This window comes from Monodon monoceros, unplaced genomic scaffold (assembly GCF_005190385.1).
Source record: "Monodon monoceros isolate NGI ecotype Baffin Bay Population unplaced genomic scaffold, NGI_Narwhal_1 Super_Scaffold_11, whole genome shotgun sequence".
In the NCBI taxonomy this organism is placed as follows: Eukaryota; Metazoa; Chordata; class Mammalia; order Artiodactyla; family Monodontidae; genus Monodon; species Monodon monoceros.
The window spans coordinates 81,119,732-81,140,316 of record NW_021703767.1 but is presented as its reverse complement, the minus strand read 5'-3'; the positions used below and the strand labels follow the sequence as shown (position 1 = coordinate 81,140,316).

Here is a 20,585-nt window from a genome sequence, read left to right as displayed (position 1 = left end):
CTTCACAGTGCTATCTTACCGGCTCTTTCAACCTTTCTCTAAAACTCTAGAACAGTGGTTGTCACCCTGGGACACATGAGAATCACCCAGGAAGCTTTACAAACTACTAACGCCTGAGTCCTACCTGAGACTCTCTGATTTAATTGCTCTGGGTGAAGCCTGGACATCAGAAGTTTCAACAGTTCCCCAGGGGATTCTAATGTGCAGCCCAAGCTGAGCCTCATGACTCTGCAGTTGTAGTTCTCAGGTCAGCGCGCGTCACAATTGCCTGGAGGGCTTGTTGGAACACAGTGCTGGGCCCCTCCCCTGGACACTCTGATTCAGCAGGTCTGGGGTGGGCCCTGAGTATCTGCTTTTCCAACAAGTCCCAGGTGAAGCTGACTGATGCTGTAGGTTTGGGGAATCACACTGCTCTAGGTATTTATGGAGAGATGTATAGGACAGAAAACAGGACATACTTCTGGGGAATGTGTTCTAAGAGAGAAATCCTTCCCTGTTTCAGCGTTCAGAAGAGAACTCTTGAAGGTACCATCTCAAGTCGTGACATAGTTCCTAAGTGCCAGTTTAGGTGATAGTGTTATCTACAGCTATGTATACATAACCTCCTTGTATGGAAGGGTGGAAACCAGACGGGTTCGTGTTTTCCTCTTAAAAGTTAGGGTCATTACTATGGAAAAGGATGGCAGCCCTCACAGGTCAAGAGCATGCCTCAAACCCTGTGTGCGAGATAGCTGGGGATCACGATAAGTGAACTCTCGTGTTCACAAGCTAAGGAAGGTTTAAACTACAATCTCACATCTTAGCCCGGAAACTGTGCAACTTTAAGCTTCCTTGAATATTATTATCTTTTAAAGAGCTACTTACCTTCATGGCTACTGGAGAAGTAGCCCCCTCTCATGTAGGACGACTGGCAGTTAGGCACTTCTGAAAGAGAAACAGACACACACACTCCTGTCAGCCTCTGCAGCTGAATCAGCACATCGGTCCAACTGCAGCACTGCAGGAAAGCCCCTAAACCTTCTCCTGCTCCAAGGTCATGTCTTTTTGGCCTTGTCTTGGAAAAGGGGTACCACTCTAGTAAGCAGCGTGGGAAACACTATGTACCACCATCTGAACGGAGGACTCGACTCGCAATCAAGAGAACTGGGAGGAAAAAATACTCTCACAACTTGCTCATTTTAGAAACTAGTTAACGTCAAACCTCGTGAAAGAGTTAACGGCAGAAAAAGAAAATGGCTTTCAAAAGGCCAGCGTGGCCTTCTGCCTGTCCCGACTCAGGGGCTTTGGGGTTTGGAGGGGCAGGAAGGTCACTTTAGAGCTTCCCCAGTTTGCTCTCCTTTACTGCTGATGGTCATATCCATTTCTGCTCCAAGAAGTGAGAGTATTTTTAGGTCAAAGAGATGAGGGGATGGGAAGTGATGAAGCTAGGACAAGAATGGGCAGGAGTGAGGAACTGCAGCTTGGCAAGCCCATTTCTCCCACGTTATTACTGTTAGAATGGAACCCATGCTGAAGCGATCTCTTCTTCAGACACCATGTTATCAAGGTGTCCATCGAGACAAAAGACAGTGAGCTGAGCTGTGCCCATGTGGGATGAGGCTTCACCCTGGGAACACCTCTCAGATCAAAGCACTGTAGATACAGTAACATCTGCTGGGTGTCTTGCTTTAAGGGAGTGGGATGGGGTGAAAGACTCATAGGACTGATTAAAATGTCAGTCCCAAAGGGAAAATGCTGCCAGTCATGCCTGCTCCTGAGAAAAATACATCAGAGCCTTCAGGAGGAATGCCAGTGGACATTTTATAAGCTATCGATACCTATACTTGGTAATTTTTCCATCATAAACCAACAGATGTCTCCCTTCTGCCTACCTCCCCAGGCTTTCCCATAAGCAATTTCTGCCTGAATTGAGCAATCTATGTATTATCTCGGAAGGCCAAGAGAAAATTCTATATCCTATTCCATTTGCAAAAGCCACTGAGTACATACTGCCCCACCCCCTCCCCAGGATCTTCAAGGAAAGCACGCACAGGAAAGGTTGATAACTGACCCACCACCCTCAAATTCCTTTAGCACCAACTGCAAAAAAAAAGGAGCAAAAAAGTGTCCTTTTTAAAATAAGGGTAAATGAAGAAGAGAAAAGAGTTTCTAAATGTGCAAGCTGCAAAATTCCCACTCTCCTTTCCCATAATGATCTCATTTAATAAGCCTGGCCTATAAGATATGTAGTCAGTGAATGAGTGTTCGGGTGAGGGTGGAGAGGACTCCCAAGGCCAGCTTAAACTTCTTTACGTTTAAGTTTCTAGATAAGAGGTAACCCAAAAGCAAACCATACGTGTTCTAACATGTTATACCTCTCCCTGTGTACACTGGCAACAGCTGAAGGACACAGGAATTTTCCCAGATGAAAGTACTGCAACAGAGCAGCGACTCCTCTGAAGCAACTAACAGGACAAATTTTCCATGGCGTACCCAGCACCCTATACAGCCATGACGGACCAGGCAATTTCTCAGAACACCACTCATTTCAAGAATAGAAAGAATCCCATCCTACATGTGGACTCTCTTATATTTGTATTGGGAGTTTAATGGGTCACTGTATTCAAAAAGAAAGCCACAAAACTAGAGGCAGGCCTAAAATGCAGAAATAACATCCCCTGTGTCCAGTGACTCGAAAGATAACCGGTCTTAAGAAAGGACATCACCAAGACTGGATGGCGGCAATCTTCAGGCTTGGACTCAGATGTACTGTGCACCACTTCTGAATGCCTACTGCTCTTCCTACCATCTGCAGGGCTTTTCTGTTTTGTTTTGTATTCAGTTACGCATAGACATGTTTGCTTTACTAGCTCCTAAGTTCTTTGAGGGCCAATTTTATAAAACTACTCCCCAAAGCCCTGCACACAGAAGACAGTAACAACCTGACAGATGAATGAGAGACTGAAGAAAGGAACGGCATGATTTTATGTTTACCTGAATCAACGCAGTAATCCCGGGGTTCCTGCTTGATTCCCATTGGTGACTGGAATCCATGTGCTGGGGGGCCCGGCATGCCTGGGACCCCATGTTCATAGAGTGGGTCATGGTATTCTTGTTTGAATCCCTGAGGGGGTGGGGGGGGTGCAGGGACGATAGGTTCTGACATTTGCCGGTGGTAATTGGGGCGATTATCTCCAGGAACTCCTGACTGAGGAGGGAAGGGGTGGCAGGGTTCAGACAGTTGTCTCTGAAATCTGCAAGAAGAAAGTAGTAGTTACATTGTTAAGTAAGAACAGGATGAACACCTACTGTGATATAGCACTGAGGATTAGAAGTCCAGATTAATGGAATTATTTGCAAAGTACTTATTAATGCTTATTTCTGGACATCTTACCCTCTTCCCAAAATTATATCACACATTTCAAACCTCCTGAGTCAGGGACTGGCCAAAATAAATAAATAAATAAAACAATGAATGACATGGTAGCATCTTATTTTCCATGCATTTTTATTTCATGCACAGTCTATGTGTATAGTTGGGCCAGATTACGTATCTGAATATATAAAACCAATTATTTGCAAATATCACTAACATGTTATGTTTGTTCACTGGTTCATTCATTTTCTAACCTGTAGACAGAATTAATTTTTAAAGACAGAGGAGTATTTAACCAGAAGTTAACCAGTTAGAAAACGTAGTTAAAAAAAAAAAAAGCCTATATGTAATAGCAATCAAAGCCATAAAATCCCTAGGAAAAATCAGGAAATGTGTAGGCTATACAAGAATAAAATCTTAAAACTATTTTCTAAGCAACTGATCTAATGAAAGAAAATATTTAGAACCTGGAAGGTGTTCACTCACTGAAAATTATTCTGTAAAAGCAATTCCTTCCCAACCAACTTGACAAAATGATTCTAAACTTTAAAAGATTAAGAAAGAATGATCTATTAGACTGACAAATATTATAAAGCCACAATAACAGAAATACAAAGAATGAAAGATAGGCATGTCTAAGGAATCCAATGAGAAGTCACAAACTGTCAAGCACATTCCAGAATATGCTACTTGTTAAGGTTAGCATTTCAAATAAGAGGGGAAAAAGATCCCTGTTTTATACCACATGCCAAAATTTTCATATAAAGATTTCAATGTGAAACCACGATAGTAAATATATGTGAAAACATATCTTGGAGTGAGGAAAAACCTTTCAATACATCATACCAACAGCAGAAATCATGAAGATAAATATGGATATATCTCCTTGTATAAATTTCTGTAAGTCAATAAACACAAGAAACCTAAAGAAAAACGATAAACTGGGGGAAAGAAATCTAAAATAGTCAGAAAATACCAGAAACAAGGCCCCAAATTAAACAAACTGAGGAAAAATCTCTAACAGATACAGTAATGTTAATACTGTTGATATAAAGGGCTTTTAAAAAATCAATAAAAGATGGACACGCCAACAGAAAAAATGGGTAAAGAACATAAACGGGGAAATCACTAAAGAAGGGATGTAAATGGTCATAGACAAAAAGTTTAACTTCATTAGTAATCAAAAAAGTAAGTTTTAAAAGTCAACAATGTAACCCTTAATATTAAGGTCTTACTCTCTACTTTTAGTTTGATCCTATTAATAGTTTTAATCAAATAATTTGAATTTGATCAGAATCAATCTGTGACAACAGGTGGCCAATAGATTCCTAGAACATCAAGACTTAAAATCTTAAACTGAAGAGATTTGTGTGCAGATAAAACACTGTTTAGATCAGGGTATAGCATGGCTCACTCTGTGAGTCTTTACTATCTTACTAAAAGCAGCACCACAAGACCATTTTATAACATGAAGATCACCAAACTATTTTATATATATTTATCCTTTTCTCCCAGACACCAAAAGCATCAGAATCTGCCTGGCCAATTATTTAAACAAGTTTTATGAACTCTGTAAGGTTCAGTGGGCACTGAATGCATTACAGTGGATTGTCACCAGGAGCGCAATTTTCAAGGTTGCTGTTATTTAAGGAAACCCTTCTGTGGTCTTTGAAGTGTAAATATGAAACTTGGGTTTAGGCTTGACATTTAGAATACAGGCACCAGAAGCATGCTGCACCTGATTTTTTTTTAACGCAAATTCTGAAGAAGTGGGCAGAAAAGAAAGTGAAGATACTCTTTAGGGCTTTTTAAAATAAAGTACCCAAAGTTTATGCTAGCAGGAACAGTAACGAGGGCACCCACTTTCCATGTTCTCTCCCTTCCCCGCTCTGCAACCTTCCTAGCACCTTCCAAAGCAACCTCCACAAATCACTTCCTTGATGGCTCTGAGACGGCACCAAACCGCTCAGTTCTGTAACCAGAGCCTGTGCAGCTGGCAGGCCCAATCACTGCACTTCCGCTCAGCGCTCATCTTCTCACTTTCCAGAATGAAACTCTAGAGTTGGCCTGCTATGGCCCCCTCAGGAAAAGGTACTTCCAGGTGGGCACCAGCCAGAAACCCTCATCCCCTCCCCCAGCATAACTTTAAGGATGCATGAAGCTTACAGGCCTGGGATCTGCAGAACAGATTCTATAACGGATTGTTTTGTCCTAGTTTGTTTTGAGGGAGCGGGAGTGGCAAAGGGGAGCTTAAGGGTAGGTCACAAAACCAACATATTTGGAAGAAAGATTCTCTCAGAGCTTGCTGCCGATAATGGCTTTTATTTGCAGAGATTAGTAAAGTAATTCAGTTCTTGTCCTCAAATACATTCTGTGAACTTTACTCACTGACCTTCAGTTGAACCCCCTTCCCCTTTCTGCAATCCTTCTGAAGTATCTAAGAATGTGTTGTATACATAGCACAGCTATGACAGAGATGCCTCTTGTTTACTGAGGCAGGCAATCATTTTCAATGGAGGGGTGGCTTGGTTCCTAACAGACCTCTTTCTTCCTCCTGATAACCACTCCTCCCTTCCACCACCCCCTCACCCCGTGATCCCAACAGATTTCAAACCATAGTGAGCTCACAGTTGGTGAGCAAAAGGAGACTTCTGACTACTGAGCAAGCCTAAATTCAATAGGTTACAGATTAAGGCTTTTTTCAGTGCCAGTTTATTTAAAGAATCAGTTATTTATTTATTTGTCAGATTTATATAGCGCCTTTCCTCCCAAGAGCTCACCCACGCTACCAACATTTGGTTTACATTATGAAAACCGTTAGATGCTTTTTCTGCATTTCCTTTTCGGTTTCTGCTGCCAACACATAGAGTAAACACAATCCTTAGAGAAAAAAGGAGAAAAGTGTGGATTCAACGAAGGCTACACAGTGGCTGGCTATGGGTGCCAGGTGAAGTAGAGTGACAGTTCAGAGGCTAGCCGAGAGATGATACAGAAAACTGGCTAAGAAACCACCACCGCGTACTTAATATTTCCGTTAAAGCTAAGAGAAGATAGAAAATAGAGAAGCAGCATAGCTGGGTAAGAGGCTCTGGCTGCGAAGTCAGAACACATTGGGTTGAAATCCAATCTCTACCCCTTACTAGCTGTGTGACCTTGGGTTAGTTATGTAAATGCTCTAAGCCTCAGTTTGCTCATCAGGAAAATAAGGACAGTCGGGTTACTTGTCCCAAAGATCTGTCGTAAAGATTACATAAGATGCTGTGTGAGACAGGGCCCAGCACACTGCTGAGTTCTTGATTTTATGTTACCTTCAAATGTCCCCATCAACTCCCCATGCCACCCTGACCCCCACAGTAAGCTAAATTCAGAAGGTATGCAAATGTAAGGGAAGATCTTAAGGAACTGGGAGAAGACTTTCCTCCACACAAAGTAAGAGTCTCATAGCTGCCTACTCACCCTCCTGTCTCAGAAAGAGAATGCTGACTTTTATTCCGGTGGTAACGTACCACCTAACTTCACATAATATTGATTTTCCTGACATATACCAAGAGCCAGGTACTGCTGCAAAACAAAACCCACACATTGTCCCTAAAAAGCCCACCAAAGAACTCTGAAACAGCTCTCAGGACTCTGTGAGGCCTGTTGGCATTGCTTAAACTCAAATTGGCCTAAACTCAAATTGGCCTATCTAAACTATGGTAAAACATAAAGAGATGACGAACAAAATATGTCCTTTAAAGGCCTAGATATTTGTCTGATTTCTCAAGATCTAACATGGAAGAAAAAAGGTGATGTAAATACAAGATGTTACCAGGAGATTAGATGGTGAAAGTATTAGTTTTACGTGTACAACATTAGTAAGTCTAATGATGAAAAGATTTAGAGATACAGGGAGGTTTACATTTTTAAAACTTAATATGAAACAGTGAACCAACTAAAGTTTCTGTTGTAGTATCTACATCATTTAAGGAAGATTCCTTTAGGATAGTTTTCTTTATGGAACATAAAAGTGATTTTTTTTTTTTTTCTTTTGCGGTACGTGGGCCTCTCACTGTTGTGGCCCCTCCCGTTGCGGAGCACAGGCTCTGGACGCGCAGGCTCAGCGGCCATGGCTCACGGGCCCAGCCGCTCCGCGGCATGTGGGATCTTCCCGGACCGGGGCACGAACCCGTGTCCCCTGCATCGGCAGGCGGACTCTCAACCACTGCGCCACCAGGGAAGCCCCATAAAAGTGATTTTTGAAATAAAATTGTCATGGAAACATTTATTGAGTACTTTCCCTGTGCCAATGTGACTTCATCTAATTCACCCAATGATCTAGTATTTTCCCATTTTCAGATGAAGAAACCAAAGCTTAGAAAAGTTAACTGCCTGCCTGAGGTCACACAGATAGGAGAGACGTAAGTGAGAGAGCAGTGTATTCCAAAATTCTTAGATAGGAAGTAGCAGAGCTGGGATTCAATCTTAGGCTGTTAGTCTGTCCAACTCCAGAGCCATTGGCCTATACTATTTGTACAATTGTTTCTATAATTGTTTTTAAATACCCTCTTTCTGACATTTAAATAACAGTCATATAGTCCAGGCAGCTAGAAAACTCCTATATGTTTAGAAATCAAGAAATATATATTCTAAGAACTCCAGGATTGAAGAAATAATAGAAAACACTTGGAACTGAATTTTTTAAATGCCACAAATCAGACCCTGTGGGATACAGCTAAAGCAGGACTTGGAAAGGGAGATCAAATAATTGATTGTCCCAACCATGATATTTTGAGGAGTGAAAAGGGAAGCTATTAGCAATTACTTTCATAAACCATAAGTGACCCAGGAAAAACTGAATGTATGGTCACCCCAGCCTTAGGAGAACCTTTATTTGGTTATATGGTTATAGCATAAAGAAAGCTAAAAAAATTAATGAGCAAATCATCCAACCAAAGAAGTTGGAAAAAACAGAATAAGCAAAGAAAATAGAGTAAAACATTTTAGTAGGAGCACAAATCAATGAAATAGAAAACATCCAACAGAAAGAATGAGCAAAGCCAGAGATGATTTGTTGAAAAGATGAGTGATATAATCTGCTAAGACTAAGAAGGTCTAGATAAATAGCATCAACAATGAAAAATGGATAAACAGATGCTATAGAGGTTGTTAAAAGAACATTACTAACAGCTTTATGCCAATTAATTTTAAAACTCGTAAAACAGAAAAATTCCTAGAAAAATTATTAAGTTCACTCAATTAAATAGGAATCCCCAGAGCAAGACCATAAAAGGTGAAGACACTGAAGCAACCAGTAATTAAAAAATCTTCCCACAAAGAAAACATCAGGCCCAAATGGTTTTACTGATAAATTCTTCCAAAAATTCAAGGAATGAAAACCCCCAAATTCACACGAGCTATTCTGGAATATGTAGAAAGGAGAATACCCTCTACTCATTTGGTGAGTATAACCTCAATGCTAAAACCCAACAAGGACAATATAAGAAAAAGAAAGTATACATTATTCTCAATCATAAATACAAATGCAGAAGTCCTAAATATATGCTGGAAAACCTAGCCCAGCAATGTATAAATGATAATACATAACAAATAATTTTGCCTTATCACAAGTATATGAGGTTGGCTTCATATAACTCAATGTAATTCATAACATTGAAAAATTAAAGGAGAAAATTTGTTTGATCCTCTCAATAGAGGCAGAAAAAGTGTTTGATAAGACTCAGTATGTAGTCATATTAAAAAATGTCAGTACAGGGGCTTCCCTGGTGGCACAGTGGTTGAGAGTCCACCTGCCGATGCAGGGGACACGGGTTCGTGCCCCGGTCCGGGAAGGTCCCACATGCCACAGAGCGGCTGGGCCCGTGAGCCATGGCCGCTGAGCCTGCGCGTCCAGAGCCTGTGCTCCGCAACGGGAGAGGCCACAACGGTGAGAGGACAAGTCAGTACACTAGGGAAAGAAGGAAATTTTCTTCAGCTTGATAAAAGGTAAAAAAGAAAAAACAAAACCAAAAGCAACCCCCCCCCAAAACCTATATAGTAAACATGGGGAAATGCAGAAAACAAGCCCTTTTAAGATTCAGAACCAAAAAAACCACCCCATACTCGAACCATTAGAAGTACATTATTCAGTCCGTCAAAGAAGGTTCCATTAAGCATCTATGAAACTCAGTTTTGGATCCTAAAGTGAATTTGTGCTGCCACACATAACACGCTGTTAACAGGAGTGCATAGAGAGGCATGCGTCAGCCAGGCCACAGGTGTGACTCACTGTCAAGTTCTTCCCTCTCTAAAAACTACGAAATATGAAGGACAAAAATGAATAGCAATTTATTAGGGATGGACTTTAAGAGAGGAAGTGGAAGCAAGAGAAAAACTTGCATATATTACATCTCTTAATCTAGCATCTTTAGGGAATAGTTTTCTATTAAATCACAATTCTAGAAAATGTAGGCTCATCCTTTAAGCTATGAAGTTTCGATCATAACCACTGAGGGAACCTTCTCAACCAGGCCATTCACTCCTTTAGATTGTGTGGCACACAACAGACCCTTTCTTGATGACTCTGGGGACTCGGTTCTGACTATCGATTTCAGTGTGATAGCCTATTGCGATACTGATGCCCTTAGGAAGCATCAAGAAGCAGAGGATTTTTCCACCATCAGGGGTATCTCCTTAAATTTTGTCTTTTCTTGAGTTTTTGCTTCTTGATGCCATGTAAGTGCGACAGCAGTGTATTCCAAAATTCTTAGATGATGCTTTTCTTAGTGGAGCCTCTTCAGTTGAATTGTGGGGACTCAACTTGAGATGGAATGACAAATGGAATAGTAAAGATGAAAACGTATCTGGCCAGGACTATGGGCATAACATAGGAATATTTTCTAAGTTCCTCCACCCAGCACATGTAAACCTCGTAAACAGCACAGTGAAAACTCCTGTGAGAGTGGAAAAGCTGCATGAGAAGCACTTCTCCTCTTCAAGGAGCAGCTGCTCTTTAAGGATAAATGGAACATGTCTGAACATGCCAAATTACATGTTTTTTTTTTCTCCTCCTTGAGGGGAGGAAATAACGAACTTTAAAATCACGGCTTTCCAACACAGTATTTATCTTCTAAAAACGAATTTTGAGTTGTAAAGAATTATATACTAAGATTATACAAAACATTAAGAATGTACTCTTGATTGGATTATATTTTACTTGCTTAAAGTATAATCTTAGCAAACAATCGCTATCAATAAACATTGAAGACAAGATACTGAGCTAAATGTGGTCTAAAGAAAGGGGTCTAAGTCATGATTTTTTAAACCTGAAAGAGTTTGCTCTATTCAACTGAAGAAATAAGGCACTCTGGTGAGCAAAACAGAAAATATAGGTGTTACAATGTGGGCTTAGATAAGTGATGTGGGAATTAAGTAGGATTTTGTAGTTTAAGAGATGGATAAAGTTCTGGTAGTTTAGGAGATAAAGAGATGGATAAAATTCAAGGTCGAAATGGATTTCTCAAGGTCCCTTACTCAGCTTTCAGTAGATTGTTAGCAACCTCCCTCCTGCAAGCATAACCAAAATGGTGTACTTATATGTTAATGTTTTGGCTTCTAAATGTAGGACCCTGTATTTGGCTATGTGTCCTTTAGGAAGTCCTTTAGATGCTCTGAGGTCTGATTTTTTTTTTCCTTATCTGTAAAATGGGTTGTTTTTTTTTTTAACTCTGCCTTGGTTACAGAGCTGTTAAAAAAAAAAAGCTCAAATAAGACTATTATTTCCTTCTATCCTGCAAAATGTCACATTTTTGTTATGGGGTTAGTTTTGAAGCAATATTCCCTCTAATTTAAATTAAAAGTCAGCAAAGAACAAGCTACAGTTACAAACTAATCTGCCCCACTTTCAGGCAGGCATGAGTTATTGAATATGTAATTATTAAGCTTGTAATCATACATGACTACAACTCCTATTACTTTTACAAAATCAGACTAGGGATTTTAGTTTGTCTCATTTTCTGCACGCTATCCAGTATCTACAAGCAAAATCAATTGTCATGTTTTTGATGTATTCTGCATCACACAGATATCAAATCTCATTAATGACAGACAAGGGCAATAAGAACAAAATTCAGAGTATTGGGTACTTGCTGCTTAAAAAGAAAAAAAATGTGTTGGAGTAGGTGTGGGGGTAGAAGAGAGGGTGGCACCATGATGTCCCAAAGTGTGACAATAATATTTCCAGGTCCTGCCCCAGAACCACAACTCCATCTCTGGGGTAGAGCAAGAAATCTGCATTATTAATAGCCCCCCATGGGGACTCCTGCACCCTCAGCTTGGAGACTATAGTGGTCTGGGGTAGAAGCCTAAGCACCCAGTCTTGCTTGTATTTCACCTCTCCAGGCGCCTGCCCTTCACCCCAATTCTCTCAAGGATCTCTATCACTCCCGTGTGTGTGAGGTCTTTTTATTTCAGACCCACCATTCCTAAAGGCAGAGGGTAAGGTGAAGTGAGTGCAAGGTGGACAAGCAGATTTCAGGGAGGAATCAATCACCCCCCCAAAAGAAATACCTACTTTCTGGCTCCTGCCTTTGGACACCTGAGGACAGACACTCAAATCTCAGGGATCAAATGTCCTCCTTTTGGGAGGAGGCAAACCTACTTCATCACTGAGACTAAGGCTCCCTGCCTGCCAGGGCTGCAAGGGGATGAATAACCACAGCAGAACTAGGGGATTTCTCCCCCAGTTTAGTTAGCCATTGACACCATCTATTTACACAGGTCCCTGGATAAGAAACAGAGATTGGGAGGAAACAGGAATAAAACAGACTCAACACGAAGTAATTTTCCTTTCTATATGGTGTAATAAAGATAAAGTTTGCTAATTATTTCAAATACCAAACATATACCCCACCCCAACCCTCCTCTTCAATTAATAATCCCTGCAGGAAATCAGAAAGATACTGTTTAAAAACATAAAACCAGAAAAATTATTGAAATAAAAATGGCATCCAGGCTCAAGTTCACAAGCTTGCAGGCCTAAGGGTGATTCTGCCCACAGAGAGGTTTTGTTTAGTCTGCAGAGTGTTACTGCTGTTTTAAATTTGAGTTAGTTGCCAGCTTAAAACAAAACAAAAAAACCTCAAACAAACCTGGAATTTCTACATAAAAATCCAAATTTTGAAAAACTATAAGACTATTAATACAAGGCAAGAACTAGCAAAAGCTTCATGGTAGCTGCCTCCTTCAGATGAGCTCCCTGTGGAAACCAAGGCCCACCACTGAGCCAGCCCCCAGTCAACACTCTCCCCTCAGGCCTAGTATATCACTGGCGTTTGTGGCCCCCTGGCTTCAGCAGGTGAATAAACACTAACCAGACAAGTTATATAGTTCTTTATGGTGACTTTCACAGCAAAGGGGGAAGGGAATTGGAACCAGACAAGAGCGCTTACTTTTCTGAATTTCATCTAGAAATAAAGAAAGAGACCTCCAATTAAATACCGGCAGGCATCTGGGTTGGACCAAGCCGGGGGAAGAAACACTCATACATCCTTCCTCTCCTGTCCTCCTCCCCCACACCCACCTATGCAGAGCAAGAAAGACAGAAAGGACAAACAATGGTCATCACCTGGCAGCCCTTGGTAACCAGAGACAACTACCCCCTATGTTATCTCCTCATCCCAGAGGGACTTGAAATAAAAAAAAGACAGGTCCGCAGAATATCCTGTATAAAGGAAGGTGACAAGCATCCAAAGTTCTAGAATACTGCAGATAATGGACTTTGAAGACTGGGACCTAAGAGGTTAAGTTTGGTGTTTGCAGAGTAGATTCCTTTTACATCTTAGTTTTTCTGAGAATGAATGACTTCGGACAAGTTATTCCTGATGCCTCAATTTCCTTATTAAGAATGTAGAACTACCTGGAGTGAAGTTGAGATCTCTATCTCAAAAGTGAAAAATTATAAATAAGGTCCTTGGGTAATCCCCTACTGTAAAAATGTGTTAAAAATCAAATGAGTAATAATACCTCCTATAACTCAGCAATCTTCCCGAATATGTAAGTAAAATGGTAATGAAATATTTATGGGTAGCATAAACCAAAGTGCAATTCTAGCAGGCAGCATCCAATGAGGAGCCATGGTCAACGGGCCGTGCATCCTGAGGAGGCCCCTCTTCCTCTGCCTCTGCCATGGGGAGAGAACCAGCTACCTCTCCCCTACCTACTTCACAAGGATGTTGTAATGTCTATAACCCATGTGCAGTACCTCAGGTACAGGGTGATATAGAAACAGGTCCTATTCATATTATTAGTAGTAACATCACAAGATGCCTCAATGGAATGAGATCTTTATAGGTACCTGGTAAATATGACTAACTGCTTCCCCGCTCCCTGGGAGGTAAAGGGGAGGGGGAAGGAGGCAGTAAAGGAAGCCCAGATATGCACCCACCTCTGTTCTGATGGATACTGGTTTTCAGGTATCATCTTTGGCATCTGCAGGGGCTGATGTGGCGGCCGGGGGACCGCAAAGGTTTGCTGCTGTGGTCCAGGTTCTGGAAGTGAATGAGGGCTGGGGGTGGGGCCCACACCTGGTACTGGGCCAGCTGCAGGGGCATGTGCCGAGGTTGGCAGAGTTGCCTGAGGTGGGGGAAATAGGGGATTCTGATGGGTAGGCGACAGGGGGGTGGTAGGAGGGGTTAATGGCTTGAACCCAGAGGGAGGCTTCCTATCATAGGCACTGTAAACAGAAAAAGAGAAGGAACCATTTAGCTGCAATGAAGCCATTAGCATGGTCACCAGGTCCAGCTTGCAGCCCACGGTTGCCAGGAAATGACAGCATTAACATAGTTAAATTGCTGGCAGCCCGAGGGAATATTTGTACCTCTGCAAAGTGACAAACACACTGCGTCACAGGGACTTGTTTAACACTTCTAGTGATTCTTCTCAAAGATAATTTTAGCCTCTGCTTCCGGTTTCCTTTTTCCCCTTTTCTAAAAGAACTCTCCATGTATGCGTGGGCAGGGGTGGATAGATGAGGGGAGAAAGTATGCCTTGGGAGGAGTTTTCTGGCCCCCTCTCCAAGAATTCCAGGGTTCCCAGGAATGAGAATCTTTATTGAAGATGAATTTCTGCTGTAACATCACTTAACAACTCTTCTCCTCCCCCTTTCAGGCAGGCCTGTGTTTATCTTCCAGAGCAAAGAATGATTTAAAATTAAAGCTTCATTCCTGGGGCCTGGATATTCTTAAGTAAAGGGCACAAGCATGGGGACTTTTTCATATATTCTGATTTGAAGATTACTTCTTTGGTGCTTAAAGTTCACATTAACATATGATAGACATGGAGAAGCATATATTCCCTCCCTCGAAGCCACAGATCAAATATCCCAGCATTCAAGGTTCTTTCCCTTAGGAGGGCTCAGTACCCCATGAACTCAGTCCCCCCCGAGAGCCGATTTAACAGTTCTGCATTTTACGTGCAGACAAAGCCACATTTGGACTGGCTACACCCAGAGGATCATTACACTGCCACGAAAGATGGGGTGCGCTGCGCTGAGCATCTGCTGAGTAATACTGTAAGCAATCAGCGTGCCGGCCACTTCCTGGCCAGCCTTCCTCTGGCTCCACTTACCAATAGTTGTAGAGGCACTTTTCTCCATAATTAGCACCGAGAGCCTGTTCATGGCTACAGGACGACAGCTCAGAGGAGGGGCTGTGCAGCTCCCGTTTGATCTTGGTTGGAGGTGGGGCATGAAGCACCACTAAAATCAGAAGAGGGATGAGGGAGGAACAGAGGACAGCTGATTAACAAGGAGCACAATGCTTCCTTCTGCAAACCCTATACTAGCTGATTGTTCTTGGAACTCGTGTCAAATCACATGCCAGAGAAAGCCCAACCCTTAACACAGAGCCTACCATCTAAAACCAATGAAACGTTCTTTAAAGTCAGAAATCATCTGACACTTTACATTAGCCAAGTCTGTTTTCACCAAACTTTCTTTGGTGTTGGGTCTGCTTCCTAGCAGCTCTGAGGCCCTTAAATAACCTGTAGGTGATGGTTCTTCAAGAAAAATGCAGGTGTGATAGAACAACAAGGATTGCAGATAAGAACAATTTTGTTTCTGAAAAGGACAAAACACCACCAAAAAGATGCTGGTAGACATTACACGTTAGCTTATCAAAGGCTTAAAATTCCTGTGGCAAAATACAGAGGCATATATACAAATTAAATATACGACTTTCAAAAAAACACATGATTTTTCAAAGTCCTTCCTCAAGCAACTAAATATTAGCTCTGAGTAAGAAATATGCAACTTTAGGGGCATTTCAAAATTTTTAAAAGCAAAGGAATACAACGATGGACCAAACCACAACCGAGGAGAGGTTAACTGCATACTTCTCCAGGAGGAGGCCTGGAAACCTCTGTGCTCGTGTCAGCTCCATGCGTCTCCTAGTACCCGGCCACGAAGGGCAGGCTCTCATAACCAATCCTTTCACAGATGGTGCCAATTACTTTTCGTAGATTGATAGCATACAGAGCTGTTGCTTTATGTTTAGAAGTCGACTGCACATTCCATACGTGATTCTGAGAGGGCAGAGGAGTAAGAGTTTTTCAAACCAAGGTGACCTACATGCAGTGGCAAAACCCAACCAGTTTTGTCTTTTCTGCCGTATCTAGGAGCTAACTCATTTTAGACAGGGCGTTTTACCCAAAGTAGAAGGGCAAACTCTAAAGATGCTGCATCGTAAGGGTTGTCTTCTAGCTACGGGCTAGCATTGCTACTCTCTGTCCAGCATCTGGGAAGGAGAGGGAGGGGAACGAGTTAAGCTTTCCTGCCAGCTGTTCTCCACTGGATCCAAATTCTCATTAAATAGCTAACAGAGCTTAGTGCTCTGGTGATCCACTAAAGTTTTCCGTTCCATTCAATCTTTACTTCTAAGCCATCTTCCAGGAGATTGGTTCTCTTAGTGATTCTATTAGGGAGAATTAGCTAAAGGATCATCCCTTTCCTGTCTGGTAAGACTGAACAATCTTCCCACCAACTGGTTTCTCAGGTGCCTCCTCCAACCCCTGAATTCTGGACTCAGAAGTGAACAAATGAGACTGAGGACTAGATCACAGATGACAAGTTTATAAAGCAAAGTCCTGCCAGGGACTGACTGGCAAGGGCAGGTTTTCATTATTCCTTTCCTACATAATGCCAACTGCTTTTCCCGAACATGCAAAGTAAGTTCAGAACTGGCAGATTATATTTAGAAGTCATTAGAGTCTCTCTTGTGATTTTTTGATGGTGACATCATGGCAGCCAACCCTCAATTGCTATCAAATGTTTTCAGACATTCAGACACAGAAAATGGCTAAGCTTGTTGTTGTTAGAATGTTGTTAGTAAACGAGAAGGGAGAATCGACGACTTGACACAGAAAACCATTTCTCCAAAGCAGTGGATGCTCTGGTGGTTCACGGCACTGCCCCTGTGTCATTGCTTCTCCTCTTACCAGTCTTCTGCCATAAAAGTTTTGGCAAGGTAATGAGGGAAGGTGATGATGCCCCAGCGTAAACAGAAGTTACATGTCCTGGAAAGTACTTTTCTGACTTTATCTAAAGAAAATCATTTATAATCACTGTTTTACCGAAGTTTGGAGAGTAAACAAGTTATGGCATGATTCAATTTTCTCACTTCAGGTTTTAGAAATGTTTTGACATTTTCACAATATTGTTATAAAAGTTACCAGCTCTGCTGACAGGACTAACACCAGAGGGTAAACCAAAGCTTCCCAGAAAGCAAACTTTCATAATGTCTTCAGGAACAGTATTTACCCATTTGGAAAGAGAATCTAAGCTTTTGGCTAACTGGATGTCCTGATTCCCTCAAATCTACACAGTATCTTAGTGTGTACTACACCGTTTTGGCTTTTGATTGTATGGTATCTTCCACCACACCAAACTGTCCTATACCTGGAATCTTATGTTCTCTAACCAAAGGAGGAGCTCAAGAAATAGCTGATGAGTGCTACGGTCCGAATGTTTGTGACCCCCAAGATTCATATGCTGAAATCCTAATGCCCTATGTGATATTAGGGGGAGGGGCTTTGGGGAGGTGATTAGGTCACAAGGGCACAGCTATCTGAGGACACAAGTCTGTGACCTGGAGGCGAGCCCTCACCCAACCATGCTGGCATCATGATCTCAAACTTCCAGCCTCCAGAACAGTGAGAAATAAATTTCTGTTGTTTGTTAGCTCCCCAGTCTGTGGTACTATAGCAGCCTGAATCAACTACGATAATAAGTGATTGAATGGGTTATATTTCCAATTAGTTCTTAACCCTGAAGGCAGGGACCACATTTACCCTTCAAGGCTAGACACGATGTTAGTCATAAATATTCTTTCCCTCAGGAATCAACCATTCGAAGGAGGGAGAGGAGAGTGGTACAGAGCAGGAGCGAGAATTAGAAGTTTCACAGATCACTGACAGGAAAGCCAGTAGGGGCCCTGTGAGGGGTTATGACGAAGGCTTGGTCTCCAAAGGGACTGCTGGGCCAGAGGATGTATGAAGGTGCCTGACGGTGGTATGCACTAGTCAGAGCTAGTCGTGTATTTTAAGCAGGAACTTAGAAGTCCAAGGAATGCTCCTTGCTTTCAGCCTGTTCCCTCTTTGTAAAATGAGATATGTGATGCTGCCTTCAGAAATAAAGAAAATGGCACAGCACCTTGCAGATGGTGCTATGATGTTGTGTAATTATACACTGTGCTTTCAAAAACAGAGTATTTACCTTCGCATGGGCAACTTACTAAACGATGACAGAGACTGAGGACTATAAAGCACGGCAATGAATTGCAATTAAAAGAGAAGCATAGAGCTTCCCTGGTGGCGCAGTGGTTCAGAGTCCGCCTGCCGATGCAGGGGACACGGGTTCGTGCCCCGGTCCGGGAAGATCCCACATGCCGCGGAGCGGCTGGGCCCGTGAGCCATGGCCGCTGAGCCTGCGCGTCCGGAGTCTGTGCTCCGCAACGGGAGAGGCCACAACAGTGAGAGGCCCGCATACCGCAAAAAACGACACGCAAAAACAAAAACAAAGAGGAGCATGAACTCCTTAGGAAGTTTGAAAAGAGATGCTACTTGACTATTTGAGTTGATAAACATTTTCTACAGTTAGAAAATTTGAGTTTAAGCTCAGTTATAGAAGATGGGCCCATAAAGCCAACAGTGCCCTGAGAACAATTCCTGGCAAACGTGGGCCGCCTTCCTTGTTGTAAAAATTTCTTTCATTCATTCATCCAATCATTCATTCATTGAACATCTTCCATGGGTCAGGCATCCTGAAGGTGTTGGGGATACGACAGTAAACAAAACAGACATGGCAGTCCTTTCTTCAGGGCATGCATAATTTAGTGAGAGGTCTGACTTTCAGCATCTTCCCACAGGTGTAATTAGAGTTGGACTGGGGCCTCACGATCCACTTAATTCAGGCCCTTACATTTATAGATAAGGACCCTGAGGCCCAGAGGAGTTAAAGGAATTGCTCAAGGTCTTGGAGCTTCTGATATTGGAGGGGAAAGGAGGCAAGAGCTCCCCACTGTCATTTCAGTGATCTACCACATTGACAGCAATGGGAGATACTGCACTCACCCACTTTGTACATCAAAAATAGAGGACATAGACTTTGTTTTCAATGAAAACAACAAAAATACCACATTACATCTGGTTGAGAGAAAGTGCTCTAGAACAAAGGAACAATGGATAAGAACTAACACCTCTGGAAAAGAACCAGGTAGACCAAGAGAGAGGCAGCCAGACAGATCCCTTATCATTGGCTTTGACCAGTTTTTTTATATACATTATTTTATTCAATCTTCCCAACCCAGTGAGAAAGCTACTTTCACTTTCTCCATTTTAGAGATGAGAAGATCAAGAATCAAAAGGTAAGTAATCCGCCACAGTCTCATAGCTATAAGTGATCAGGATACTGTCCCAAACAGTTGTTAGTCATTCCATCACATTGCTTCCCAGAGGGAATCTGAGAGAAAAAGATTACATCAAAAAGGGATTAAAAGAAATACAGAAAGAGGTCGAGAAAGAAGACAACACCAGAGAAGAAGATGAAGGAATACTATTTGCCAATTATCAGGGTCTGTGTCCTCATGTTTACTCTGCACTCGCCAGCTGGAGGCACACCTGATACACCTGAATCCACTCAAGGGCTTACACCTTCCCCATCTCTAGGCCACCAAAATACCCAGGATCCCTGCCTCACTCCTACTGGCAACTAACATCTCTTGACTCCAGTGGCCTCTACTTCTTACAGTCCTTGCCTCCCAACCTAGTATTTCATCTAGAAGATCTCATTCTCCCTTCTATATCCTGCTGATCAAAATCTTCTCATTCAGATAGCTGCAGGCACTTTGGAAGGCCTGGCATCTTCTACAGCCAGTCACTGATCAGCCAGATGCCACACTGTTGCCATGGATACCATCTCGCACCCCAAATGCCCCACCCCTCCTGAAACTGCTTCTTGACATTCCCTCTTAATGCCACCTCTGAGGCAAGAACACTTTGAGTGAGCTGTCTGGACCCCTATTTGACTATAAGAAACTTTGTTAAGGATCCATGCACAAATATATGAGAGTCTCTGCTTGTCAAGGGTAGGAAAGACAAGGTGGCTGGCTGACAAGATCTAAGTCCATATCTGTGGGTATGCATTACAAAGTACAATGTGCTGCTTTGTAGACCATCATAATACCATCTAAAATTTAGATACGATGTTCACAGATCAATCAACTTAACTTCACAGTTGCTTTTCTTACTAGGGAACTCCTTGGAATATTTTTCTATCTGACACAGTGATCAAAAATCAAGCCTGATCCTAGCCAGTGCAGTAAGTTAAGAAAAATGAATAAAAGGCAAAAAGATTAGAAAGAAAAATATAACTCTCATTATTCACAGATGGCCTGGTTGGGTACACAGAAAATGTTAAAGAATCCACAAAGTATAATAATCAATAAGCTAATTTACCAAGATCATTGGCTATAAGACCAATACATAAAAAGAACGATTTATATACACAGTAACTAAAACAATGTGACATTCAAAAAATACATTTACAATAGCAACAGATAACATCAAATACCTAGGAACACACCTAATAAAAGACATGCAAGATATCTAAACTGAAAACTATAAAACCCTGAGGAAAATCAAAGAACTCTCAATAAATGAAGAATATATTATGTTCATAGGGTGGAAGGTTGATACTGTA

At 41.9% G+C, this 20,585-nt stretch overlaps 1 protein-coding gene across 2 annotated transcripts in view; it reads right to left on the bottom strand.

Annotated features, from left to right (window-relative positions):
• ETV5 (ETS variant 5) overlaps positions 1-20,585 on the bottom strand; it is a 56,215-nt gene that overhangs the window by 13,760 nt on the left and 21,870 nt on the right. For both annotated transcript variants that reach the window (XM_029215464.1, XM_029215463.1), the window contains exons 6-9: positions 14,960-15,089; positions 13,779-14,066; positions 2,974-3,233; positions 865-924 (exon numbers count right to left, since the gene is read on the bottom strand). In XM_029215464.1, coding sequence (XP_029071297.1) covers positions 865-924; positions 2,974-3,233; positions 13,779-14,066; positions 14,960-15,089 — 738 coding nt within the window. The remainder of the gene's footprint in view (positions 1-864; positions 925-2,973; positions 3,234-13,778; positions 14,067-14,959; positions 15,090-20,585) is intronic.